Source organism: Callospermophilus lateralis, chromosome 15, assembly GCF_048772815.1.
Source record: "Callospermophilus lateralis isolate mCalLat2 chromosome 15, mCalLat2.hap1, whole genome shotgun sequence".
In the NCBI taxonomy this organism is placed as follows: Eukaryota; Metazoa; Chordata; class Mammalia; order Rodentia; family Sciuridae; genus Callospermophilus; species Callospermophilus lateralis.
In genome coordinates this window covers 33,706,751-33,720,547 of record NC_135319.1, presented here as the reverse complement: position 1 = coordinate 33,720,547, position 13,797 = coordinate 33,706,751, and the positions used below count along the sequence as shown (strand labels likewise).

The 13,797-nt window shown below is 36.4% G+C and overlaps 1 protein-coding gene and 1 non-coding gene across 2 annotated transcripts in view; both read left to right on the top strand.

Annotated features, from left to right (window-relative positions):
* Positions 1 to 13,797, top strand: part of Ank3 (ankyrin 3) — a 321,771-nt gene that overhangs the window by 139,555 nt on the left and 168,419 nt on the right. The window contains exon 8 of the mRNA XM_076834218.1: positions 4,102 to 4,200. Within this exon, the coding sequence (XP_076690333.1) occupies positions 4,102 to 4,200 (99 nt within the window). The remainder of the gene's footprint in view (positions 1 to 4,101; positions 4,201 to 13,797) is intronic.
* Positions 3,704 to 3,835, top strand: LOC143381660 (small nucleolar RNA SNORA13). The gene has a single exon (XR_013088837.1). It is a non-coding gene; the product is annotated as a small nucleolar RNA SNORA13 (small nucleolar RNA).

The window sequence follows — 13,797 nt, the reverse complement described above, 5'->3', positions numbered from 1 at the left end:
AGTAATATGGATGAAATAGTGTAATGCCTGAGATTTTTTTTCTTTTCTTTTTTTTTTTTTTTTTTTTTTTTTTGGTGGTGGTGCGGGTACTGGAGATTGAACCTACAACCCCAGCCATTTTTATTTTTTTCTTTTGAGACAGTGTCTCAGTTGCTTAGGGCCTTGCCAAATTGCTGAGGGTGGCCTCCTGCCTCAGCCTCCCAAGTTTCTGGGATTACAGGCCTGTGCCACCTTACCCAGCCTTTTCTTCTCTTTTAAGTTCATACGGGAAGAAAAAAGTAGTGAGTATAAAAGAAATAGGAGCAAAAGGTTAATTGGTCAGGGGGAATGGTGCTGGGAACAGAACCAGGATCTTACCCATGCTAAGCAGGTACTCTGCCACAACAATGCTCCTGCCCCAAGGTTGATAATTTATTGAGCTTGGCTGAGGAGCACCTCAAGTTCATCATGCTTTGCTCTCAAACTTTGCAATTTCTCATTATAAATTGTTTTTTTAATAATGTGTTTAACACAGAATTAGAAAAACAATTCTTAAATTCATTTGGAAGAATAAGAGACCCAGAATAGCCAAAGCAATACTAAAAGCAAAAACAAAGTGGGAGGCATCACAATACCTGATCTGAAATTATACTACAGAGCTATAATAACAAAACCAGCATGTTATTAGCATCAAAATAGACATAAATACCAATGGAACAGAACAGAAGACACAAGACAAATCCAGGTACCTACTGCCATCTGATATTTGATAAAGGTACCAAAAAATATACCTTAGAGAAAAGATAGCCTTTTTTAAAAAATGGTGCTGGGAAAACTAAAAGCTATATATAGAAACACAATTTTTACATAATACCATAATAGTAACTGTTGTAATGTGGATGTGTAACCGATGTGATTCTGCAATCTTTGTAATGTTTTGAATAACCAATAAAAAAATAAAATTAATAAAAAAAAAAATAATGCCCTCATACAGGAAAAAAAAAAAAAAAGAAACACAAAACTAGACCCTATCACCTGGCATAAAACTCAAATTGAAATGGATCAAAGACTTAATCAGACTAGAAAATTTACGCTTGCTATAAGAAAACATAGGGTCACCACTCTCTGATATAAGTGCTGGCACTGACTTTCTTAACAAGATCTCCAAAGCACAATAAATTAAACCAGGAATCAATAAGTTGGATGCAATCAAAATAAAAAAGCTTCTGCACAGCAAAGAAAATGATTAAGAGCATGAAGAGAGACCCTACAGAACAGGAGAAAATCTTGGCCAGTTGTTCCTCCAATAGGAGATTTGAATCCAGAATATACAAAGAACTCAAAAAACTTAACACCAAAAAATAATAATAACCCAATCAATAAATGGACAAAAGAACTAAACAAAAACTCCTTAAAAGAAGAAATACAAATGGCCAACCAGTATATGAAAAAATGTTTAGCATCTCTAGAAAACAGGGTATTGCAAATCAAAACTACAGTAAGATTTCGTCTCTCTCCAGTCAAAATTATGATCATCAAGAATACAAACAATACTAAACACTGGTAAGCTTGTGTAGGGAAAGGCACACTTGTATGTTATTCATGAGCTTGCAGACTAGTACTATCACTCTGGAAAGCAGTATGAAGACTCCTTAAAAAACTAGGGATGGTTCCACCATATGACCCAGATATCCCACTCCTTGTTTTTTTTTTTTTTTTAACCAAAAGATCTAAAGTCAGCATGCTACAGCAATATAGCCACTTCAGTATTTATAGCAGCACAATTCATAATAGCTGAATTTTAAAATCAACCCAGGTGCCCATCAATAGATGAATAGATTAAGAAATTGTGGTGTATAAATACAAAGGAGTTCTACTCTTCCATAAAGAATGAGATTTGCCAGTAAATGAATGGAAATAGGGAATATCATGCTAAGTGAAATAAGCCAAACTCAGAAATCAAAGGTTGAATGTTTTCTCTCATATGAGGAAGTTAGAGTAAATAAAGGAAAGGGAGAGGATAGGATAACAAAACGATAAAGAGAAGATCAGTAATATAGAAGGAGGAGATCAGGAAGGACAGACGATGCAGAATGAATTCTTTAAAAAATCATGTGCCTATATAAATATACCACAGGAAAGTTCACCCTTATGCATAGGTAGAGCCAATCAAATATAAATAAATAGACTAGCAAAGGGAAGCCTAAATAAAAGAGAGGAAGGAAAATGAGAGAGGGGAAGGAGGAGGGGAGGGAAAAGCAGGGAATCAGGAGCTGAATTGAATTCCATGCATGTATGAGTTTGTTGGTATGAACCCAGCTATTATGCAAAACTCCAAAGCCCCAATTTAAAAAAAAAATAGAAACATACTTCAAAAAATATTGTGTTTGAGTTTAAGCTTTTAAAAATTGAACCCTGCTTCTGATAGCTATTTCTGTATCTGTAAAACAGGGATTAAGAGGGGCAGCAGTGTCAGGGGCAGCAAGGGAGGGGAGGAGAGGATAGGAAGGCTAGTGGAATGAAACAGACATTGTTACTTTATGTACACATATGAGTGCATGACTAATGTGATTCTAAAAACATGTACAATCAGAAAAATGAGAAATTATACCCCATTTATGTATGCCATACCAAATGTATTCTGTCCTATATAACTAAAACAAATAAGAAATTATAGTAGAAAAAACAGGGATTGCAATTCAGGTTGTATAGGGCATGTTGAGGACTATGAGAATTAAATGAGATAATAAAAGACCTTAGGTAGCTCAGTGGCAGAGTACTTGTCTAGCATTTGTGAGGCCCTAGGTGGATCTCCAGCACTTCACAAATAAAGTCAAATCTAGTACAATACCTGACAAACAGGAAGTGACCGATACTTGGTAACTATTAATAACCCAATCAATAAATGGAGCTTGTTTGTGTATCAAGCTCTATTTCCCTGTGATCCTAATTTATTTTTAATATTTCTGACCTTTGCAAACAACAGATTTTAAATTTGTGTTACTTACTGCTCCACAAAAATAAGGATCAAAAATAGGGAATTTTTTTTCAGTATATTCATACATTTCCTTGGAAGTTTGGAAATGGTCATAGTACCTGTAAGATACACTGAGGACAGAAATGTGATAGCCAACCATTGAAATCAAGGAGAACATTAAACTGGTCCCAGTGGCACATACCTATTATTCCTGGGACTACAGAGGCTAAGGCAGGAGGATTGCAAGTTCAAGGCCAACCTGGGCATTAAATATTATTATTTTTAAATTATAAAAAAATATTATTTTTTAATAAATAAAAAGGGCTGAGAGTATAGCTGAATGGTAGGGAACCCTTGTATCACAAAAAAAAAAAAAAAAAAAAAAAATCAAGGAGAACCCAATTGAAATTTGTTGTAATAACTTGGCTCTTCCTTGAGGGTAATGTACAAAGAAAACTTTTTAGCTCTCTGTGAGATTGCTAATAAAACCTTGCAAACACCCTCGGACACTATGTGCAAGGGATGTCAGGAAAGAACAGATATTCCAATTTCAGGGGCTATTGTCCCTCTGTGACAACCTGAGGCTCCTACTGAGCCTGGGAAAGATTATGAGTCACATGACACTCCTTTAACTCAGTCTAGACCAACTTAATTAGTCACTTGTCAGTCACCTGCTTGCTATCCAATATTCTAAGTATCACACAAATTTGTGGGAAAATACATTGACATAAAGGCACGGGATTTTGTAGCCTTTATGTTACCCATTCACTTTTGGAAGCTAGTGAATGTTATATTAAAAGAGGCATAAATACATGTTTTGCAGCTTTTCCTGCCCTAAAATTTAGTATATTTGGTGTAGAAGCTGCATAAGTAACAGTTTGCACTTAGAGGAGAAAAAAAAGGACAGACTTTTGGAGAAAAAAGTCATCGTCTCATCCATCAGTGAACACCAGTGATCAAAATAAATAAATGTGGACCACGACCACAGACTATCCCTTCTGAAAAAAATTGCTGTCAGAAACGTTGGGAAGTATAGTTTTATAATGTTTAAAAAGGAACAAGAATAATGTTGGGGGAAGTTTAGACTGGAGTATTTTATCTAAACTAAGGATATCAAAACCGTCTCTTTTTCTGTTTTTCCACAGAATGACATCACTCCTTTACATGTTGCATCAAAAAGAGGAAATGCAAATATGGTGAAACTGTTGCTTGATCGAGGAGCTAAAATCGATGCCAAAACCAGGGTAAGAGTGCTACTTATATGCATGCTCATACTTATTTCCAAGAGGTAGGAATACTTTTCCTACTGCATTTGTGTTGGTTAAACATTGGCTTTATTTTTAATTCCTTGTAGTCTCTTGGAAAATGCCAACCACATTTATTCTTCTTAAAATAGGGTGGATGTCCATCTTTATAAATCATTAATTATGTTTAACTAGTGTTTGTCTTTAATTACAGGAATAGGCTCTAAGGTCTAGAGTTTTCACTGAGTTAAATTTTCAAGAATTATATGACATGGCAAGCTGAACTATTTGATTAGTTTGAAGTTAAAACTGATAGTTTTTCTATTGAAAAATCCATCTTCTCTGTTGTTTGAGGGAATATAAAATGGTGTGGCCACAATAGGGAATTGTATGGATATTCTTCAGAAAATTAAAAATAGAACTATCATGTGACCCCGAAGTCCCACCTCTGGATATATACCTAAAATAATTGAAAGCAGGGTCTCCAAGAAATTTGTCTACTTGTGTTCATTACATCATTGTCCACAGTGGTTAAGAGATGCCAGCAGCCCAAATGTCCATTAATAGATTAATGAATTTTAAAATGCAGTATTTATATATAATGGAATATTTATTCAGCCTTAAAGATATAAATCTTGTTACATGCTAAAACGTGGATTAATCTTGAGGACATTATGCTAAGTTAAATAAAGTGGTCATAAAAGGCAAAATACTGTATGATGCCACTTAATTGAGATATCTAAACTGTCAAAATCATGGAAATGGGCCAGGGATACAGCATAGTGTTAGAGTGTATGCTTAGCACGCACGAAGCTCTAGGTTCCATCCTCAGCACCAGAGGAAGAAAAAAATCATGGAAATAGAAAATAGAAGAGTGCTTTCCAGAGGCTGAGGAAGGGGGAAATAAGGAGTTGTTTAATGAGTATGGAATTTCAGATTAAAAAGAAAGATAAAAAAATGTTCTAGTGACCTATCAGACACAAAATAAATATAATTAACACTAATGAAATATACAGTTAAAAATGGCTAAGAGTGCTAGGCATGGTGGTGCACATTTGTAGTGCCAGAGATTTGAGATGGTAAGGCAGGGGGATTGCAAGTTTGAGGTCAGCTTCTGCAACTTAGTTAAAAAAAAAAAAAGTGGGGCCGGGGATATCCTGCACTGGCAGAGCACCTATAGGATTAGTACTCAGTACCCCCCCGCCAAAAAAAAAGTTGTGCTAAATTTTATATCAAGTATATTTTCACACAATTAAACTTTTTAAATTTAAAAACCCATAAATATGTATAACTTGATGTTTATGGTATATTGTGTAGGTTTTGTTGTGATTTGCTTGGTTTCAGGGTTTTTCCTTGTGTTTGGGGGGGATTTGTTGTTGTTTGTTTGTTTTGAATTGCTGGGGATTGAACCCAAGGCCTCATGTATGTTATGTATGTGAAGTATGTTGTTTATTTTGTCTGAGGCACCAGAGTTATGGTAAAGAACTGAAAATCTGGTTTGAAATCAGATTATAAGCTTGGCCGGTTGAACCAGGTATGCTATTTAAACTTTCTACTTTTAATTTCTCTATCTGAAGACGAATAAAATTAATAGCATTTTGAAAGATTGCTGTAGCAATCAAGGTCAAGTTTGTAAACTGTTCTATTATAAAGCAGGCCAGAAATAAATCCCAGTCACTACTCCTAGGTTGTCTTAGAGCTCCAATTAGTACTGAAACTCTAGCAAAGGGGTTTTCTTTTTCCACACTTCAAGTGTCTCTTACAAGATCTGAGCAAGAGCCAGTCTAATAAAAAGGTGGCCTCACCATAAGCATCCACTTATTCAAGGGTTTGGGATGGTTTCCCCACCTTGTAATTGTAGCTGCTCTAATCCTGTGCTTCCCCCTTCCAAGAATCCTGATCTCCATGTTTCTAAAACTAGCCTGGCAACCTCAATTTGATTCCTGTAGTGCTTGGATTTACTACTTCATTTATCATTCATTGCATTTATTCACCCAACCAATAAATGACTACAGTGTCTACTGTAGACCAGAGGTAGCAGGTGAAAGAGGAAGACAACACTTTTCCTGTCTTCATGAAGCTAATGGGCTAGTTTTTCTTCTGTACTCTGTCCCTAGTCCAGCCCTGCCATAGGTATAAAGCAGGAGATCCAAACTTCTTTTTCCTGATGACTATTGCACCTGAAAACCATGCATCTACCTTACAAGATACAAGCTTTCTGGACTGGGGATGTGGTTCAGTGGTACAGCGTCTGCCTGTCATGCAAGAAGCCCTGGGTTCGATCCCTAGTACCACAAATAAAATATACACACACACACACACACACACACACACACACACACAACGGTGCTTCCTGCTCTTTGTAGGTACTGATGAGTAAATGGGGGGTGGGGAGGAGCTACAAGCTTTCTAGAGAGGAAGAGTGAAGAAAGGTTAGGGTTGACTCCTAAAGCATTACCTCAGTAGGAGGTAAATTGAATAGAGATCTTATTGAACTGCCTTTTACATATTTCAATAAGAAGGAATCATCAGTATATAAAGAATGCTAGAACCATTGCTATAAATGGCAGGAGTCAAGGCACAGGCTATTTAAAGAGCTTGTAAGGATTAAAAGGTAGAGTTGCATTGCTTTTACCATTTGATTACTACATGGAGGTGCATTTATAAATGGGAGGGGGATCATTCTGAAGGGAAATGAGGGAAGAAAGAGACAAGCAGAAAAGAGAAACTTGAAGAGATGCCTATATATCCAGCTGGGATTTTAGCTGGTTTGTGGATTGGAAATTACCTTATTTTTCCCCTCTAGATGCAGTCATCAATCATCAGAATAGCAAAATTACTGTCATTTTGCATCATTGACCAAACATGTACATGCTGTATTTAATAAAGTGGGAGGGGAAAGGGTATGTACAAAGTGCATATAGGGGAGGGCCCGGGGATAAGCATAAAAATTAGGTATAAAAATATCAGCTATAGGAAATAATGTATAGAGGCACAATTTTCTATGCCACTTGGTTTCTATGCAGTGCTACCTCCCTGAAGTGCTATGTTATTTTCAGCAATGACATAGACTCCTTTTACCTTCCCATCTAGTTTTGACTTGGGTTTTCTTTTCTTCAGTGTTAAACAGTGACATGGGGATGCAAAGGAAAGTCTTAGGGAACCAGGGAACAGAAAAGCCTGTCATTCTTTTGGTATTGTCCTGTGTGGGATGGGCTGAGGGAAGGGTGTCAGTTGTGTGCAGACTGAATTCCTGGCAGACTCAACGGAAGAAAGCATAGTGTCTGCCCAAAATATGTGAGCTATTCTGTGTTCTCTTCATCAGAGCTTCCCTTCTCGCTGAAATGACAAAGCACTGATTGGGAGGGAGGGAGCTAAAATGTCAGAAAGCCATGGGGACAGGCCAAAAAACAAGAAGTTGAATTTTCATAAACACAAGTTTTAAGTACCCAATCTAGTAGTAGCTTTGGAGAAAGCAGTGTTCTCCACTCATCCAGTGCCTGCCAAGTACTTCCTATTGTTGTGGCTATCTTGTTGCATTCAACAAATCTGAACTGGTATACACCAGTCCCCATGTTTAGACACAAATATCTCTTGACTTAACCTTGGAGTCTAGTGCTGGCATGGGCTGATCACCTAATACAGGATTCAGTTTAAAAGACAGCTCTTAAAGCATTTTTATTCTGGGAAGTAAACTTGAATTGTGATCAGGGTAATTTAGGTAGGACCTCAGTAAGATCTTACCAGCTGGAAAAGCAGAATGAGCATGAATTTTATATTACCCTAGTGCCTAATCTCTGCAGTCTTCCTGTGTGTTGCAAGGGATTAAACCCAGGGCTTCATGCTACAGTGCCCTACCACTGAGCTACATCCCAGCCCCTAATCTTCTAAGTCTTAAGTGTAACTGGCAAGTAGTACAATTGTGGCCTAAGGAAAGTTCCTTTCCTTCCCATGCAGAGAGGGAGCTGTTCCAATGATGTCACAAGCATCTCGGTGTTGGATATTGTAACTCAGAGAATAATTAGGTCTAGGGCTGCACTCAGTTGCTCAGCACCTGCTTAGAATGCAAAAGGCCCCAGGTTAGATCCCCAACACTGCAAAAGTAATTGTTTCTCATGAAATTCAAGATGATTAAACATGAATCTTCCCTTAGAGCTTAGTTAGGATCTTGCTACATCGGTGATTTCATGTCTCTATTTAGCTCAATTCAAGAAAGCTTTTCTGATTTTCCCAGTCCCATAGTGCTGACTAGTATCAATTGGCATGTTAACTAACACTCGTGTTGACAGCTAACTTGAGTATGTACAATACATCTATAACAACGGTGGGATGTGATATTCGTGCAGAGATATAAACACATGTCAAGGCAGTCTTTAGTTGGTTCAATATGCAGCATTCTAATTTTAAAATGATTATAACATTTGTTTTTTTTTTCAACAAGATCTTAATGGCTTTGTTTCTTAATAGACTGCAATGCTTTCTAAGGATGGCCTGCTCTTTCTCTTCAAACTCTTACTATCTTCAAAGTTAGCATGAGTGCTTGGTACATGTTGAAGGAAGATGCTTTGCAACACATGGTCTCTTATCATTGTCATTTCTTTTGCATCAATTCCCAGCCCAGGCAGAGACTCAATATGGTCCCTATACCAGAGCCATTTTAAGAACTTAAATTCTCTTTTTTCACCAACTTCTCCACATCTAATCATAAAGGCAGCTGTGCTTGCGTTTACTGCTTCTGAGAAGTTGCAGAGTTCGAGGTAGAGTCAGTAAGAACTATGCTCTGGTTCCCAAAACACTGCTCCAGGTATGCCCCTCCTGACTTCCAACCTTCCTAGCAATATGCTGCTGCCCTCCACCTCAATCATCCTGTTACTACCATAGTGCATGAAAAGCTGTGCTTTGATACTAAGATGTATATATTTATCATAGTATCCGTAGCACTTAGCATACTTAAAGTACTTCCTGGCACATATTAGATGCTCAGCATTTGCTGAATATGTTGAAATAAGATACAATCTTTAATGACAAATTTAACAAAGGTCTTAATTTGACTTTATACTGATACTGTAGTAATATAATATTTCTCCCTGAAGTTAATGGCAACTAGTTCACTTAGAAGAATAGATCTTTGTGCACAGGTAGATTTAGGGGTCTCAGAACACCTCCAACGTGACAATTCTTAAATTCTTACTATTCTGGAAAAATGTCAGAGTAAACTTGAATATCCTATAATTTTAACCTATACTGTACCTGAAATGCAACTTGTTGTATTTCTCACATTTAATAGAAAGGAAAAAGAAATATTTCTATCTGTGTTTGCTTTCTTTGTTGTGAAGAAAATATATTAAATTTTTCAAAGTAATGAAATAGTCTCTCTCAGAGAAAAAATTTAAGCTTTACTTCCCCTTATAGAGTTCTAAGATAGATTGTTGACATGAGCATTTGTCAGGGCAACAGACTGGGTTTCTATTAATCAAGGTTAACTTAATAATTATTCATGCCATACAAAAGTGTATAGATATTTCTCAGTTTTATGCCACAAATATTAGAAATTAACTGAAAGTATTTCTTTAAAGGAAGGACAAGTAATCATAAAAGGCTCTTAGCTTTGTAAACTTGAGAGCAACTCTTGGAAGGAAAAAGTGTATTTGACAGTTGCAAAGAGTTCTCAGAAGATGGAGAAAGAGGCTTTCTTTTTTCTTCTCTCCCAGTGATTTTACACTATGTTAGAAAACTCATTCCCTTTCCAAATTAGGGAACTAAAAGTAGTGGGTAAATGTCACATGCCTGGGTCTTGAAGAATCTACAAAGCAAACTCAGGACAGTTATCACTTTGGCTAATTGCTTTGTGGTCACAAGTGCTGTCTTCAGAAGTTAATCTTCTCCCCTCACCACCCCTGTTTTCCCTTGATATATGTTGGTAGTGCTCACATCCATTTTCTTTTAAATACCTCTACACTAATTTGGCATACAAATACTGTGTAGTTGTCAATCTTTCTTCTCAAAAGGATGCAATAAATAAATATCATTGTTTTAATTTTGAAACTTAATTTGACTTTTCCAAGCATATATCATCTTAAAAGGGCTCTGCAAAAACATCTTGATTTAAAATCAAATTTTTGACATTTGAGATCACATTACACAATTTTTTCCTTTTCCTGAGTTTTTTTTTAAAGTCAATTGCTTTAACAAAAAATCAATCTATTTTGAGTTTTACAATATATATAGAAATATTTGCTACTTAGAGTAAAAAATGAAAATAGTATAAATGGAATTATATTGCAGAATTTTCATACATAAAGTGGTATAATATCAGTTATATATATATTAATTGTAATATAATATTAGTATAATATGATGTTACTATACAATATTCAGATTATGATAAATTAAGAATATGGACTGTAACCCCTAGGGCAATCACCACCAAGAAAATAAAGCTAAAGTCAAAGAAGTTAACGGATGTTATATATAATGATTCAATGATCACAATATTAAATATTCAGCCCAAAGGAAGACAAGAGAGACAAAAAACACAAAAAGAGGGTGAAAAAATACAAAACAAATAGCATAAGGGCATCTTCTAGTCTCAGAAAGAAAGTTGTCATTTTCTAAGCAGAGAGAAGACAGGAGAATTTTTCTTCCTTTTAGTTTAATTCTAAAGGTACAGAATATGCAGCAATAAACTAAGGAAGAGAATTAGAAAGAGGTGTTTCTCTCCCCTATGTACAAATGGAAGAAATGAATTATTGATTTTAAAAGAATATTGAATGCTTGTATTTTTAGAGGTTGCTTGGCATTGTAGAAGAAATCCAATCCTTCAGACAGAGGTGAGCCTGAGCGTAAATTCTAATTCTAACCACTTACTTGCCATGTGACCTTGGATAGGTACATGAATCCCCTGGAGCAGCTTTGTCATCTATAAATGGAACTACTGATGCTTTTCTCATGGGGTTGTTGTCAGTATTAAATAAGATTCCAAATACAAAGTGCCTGTAACAGAGAACATTCAAAAATGTTATTGCACCTCCTCTTAGGTTAACTCTATAACTGCCTAACAAAGTAAGGATATAGTCAGAACTCTTGGTAAAAATACAACATGAATAGCTTTGCTAAAAGACTGTACGTAGGGCCCTTTAGTTAATATTTGGAAGTCATTATACCTCTTTTCTCCCAAGTACTGTCTATGTTTTCTTTCACTGTTTTCAGTTAAAGATTATATTAACTTTTTACATCCACAATATATTCACAGAATTCTCCTTGCTTAAATTCATTTCCCTTCTCTAGAGTGAGTTTTTTGCCTAAGACGATGACATGGGAGGGACCTATAGTACAAATCAAAATACGATACACTGGCTTCATATTCTCAGCTGTGATGCCTCAATGTCCTGCTTCCTGCTTTTCAGAAAAATTAAACTTGAAAGAAAGTCTTCTTGGCCTTCATACGGGCAAGGTTTTGCTCTTAGGCTAACACAAGAGAGTATTCTGTTCAGTCAGTAAAGTGCAGTTCCCACCTTACTAATAAAATTACTGTCACTGAAATGAAATATGAGATCTGGACCAGCCAGTTTGCCTGCCTCAGAATTCTGCCCAAGGGAAATTCGTTCATTATATTAGTGCCTTAAAAAATCAAGAGAATTGAAAAAAAAATTACTAACCGCATGCAATTTCAATTCCCTCCTGTAATGTTACTATGGCAACTCGGCATCCCTCTCTCCTTCTCTCCGGTCCAACTGCTGCATATGTTGTGTTCTTGAAGCAGCCTCCCTCAGTCCCCCATGAATTGCCTTGACAAGCATCTTTCAACTGGAAGTTGATGCTGTTGTATGCAGTTAAAGAGCTGCTTTTTGGTCCAGAACCCATTCTAAATGACATTGTGCATTAATTCTAAATTTCTGTGGGTTGGAAGTAATTAAGAATCCTTATTTTAGCCAGGCACAGTGGCGCACTCTGTAAACCCAGCAACTCAGGAGGCAGAGACAGGATTGCAAGTTTGAAGCCAACCTCAGCAACTTAGTGAGATGCTGTCTCAAGATAAAAAACAAAAACAAAAAGGGCCAAGGATGTAGCTCAGTGTAGTGTGTCCCTGGGTTCAATCTCCAGTATCAAACAACAACAACAAAAAGTCCTTGTTTTGTTTTGAAGAAAACATTCTTCTAATTTTAGAGAAAGGGTATACCAGTTCACTGCTGTGTTGCCAAACATAATATCCACAATATCTCTTTTATTAAGCTTATAGTATTCTGATTTAGGAAAACGGAAAAGCTTATTTCAAGCAAAATCTGAGAGCTAAGAGACTGAGTCACATTCTGACATCTCATTCCAATTTGCAAGTCACTGATGTTAAAATTTTTATTTTTTGGAAAGATACTTTAATAGCACTTCTGTAGTAGACAAAATAAGTCTAATCTTAAAAAGGATAACAAAGAAACAAATTTTCAACCAACTAACTAGGAAACATTTTTTAAAGAGGAGCCAGAAAATGATTCATTCACTCTCTTCATTCACTTAGTAATTTTTATTAAGCAATTTTCATAGATGTGTTACAGAGTTACCTCCTCTGCAATATTCAATTATCCTTAAAATTGTTAACTTGGTCCTCAGGGATAGACCACTGTTTAAAAAAAAATATATCCATGACACTTGTCAAAGAATGGTAAGGCAGACTTTATTCAAGGGTGGTTTCTGTAACAGGGCTCTGGAGTAGAAAGACATCTGGCTCAATTCTAAATATAGCAGGGAAAGGTGGGAATTTAGAGCTAAGGAGCAAGGTAAGAGTTAGGGTGAGGGAAATTACTAGGAGGAAATATCAGGGGTCAGAGAGATTCTGGCCAAACCTACTTGACAGGATTATTGCAGAAGCAGGCCAAGGTGATAAGATATTGAGTGTGGGAAAAAGAAATTCCATCAGATGTCAAAGATGAGGGATTTTCTTTAAATTAACCCAGCAACATTCTTGCTAAAACTGGACTAAGCAGAGACTAACACATAGACGCTCTAAAGTCAGGGCCTAGTTAACAAAAAATATCAGAGCAGCCTGACTACAGTTAGTTCAAGGAGCCACAAGTCATAAAACACCAGTTTAAAAAGTTGTAATTTGCCCAACATAGATACAGAAAATAACAGAAATCTTGAAGGTAGAAAAGTTACATTTATCTTGGGGACAGGCTTCAAAGAAATGCTATCTTGTATGACAGAAAGCCTTGGATTTTAAAGAAAGTGGGGAGGACCCTTAGGTACATAAAACGTTGTGGGAAGGCTGAGGAACAAGAAAGTGAGATTCTTGCAGAAGCTGCAAAGTGTTTGATGGAGAAGTGATTTCAGATGGGGAAAGGGCAAGTTTTGAACCAAGTGAAGCAGGGAACGATTTTAGAAGTCCTGGAATGCTAACCTCAAGAATTTAGACTTGCCTGAGGGGTGAATGACAGTTGCTGAAGATCTTTTTCAACTGAGGGTGCCATATCAGAACCAAGCTGTAGGAAAGCAAAGGATGAGCTAAGCCAATTTCAAAGCCAATGAGATTGGTTCAAGTTTTGCTTTTTTTTTTTTTTTTTAAACCAAAATAGAGATATGAAGTCAATCCTACTATCCTTCCTC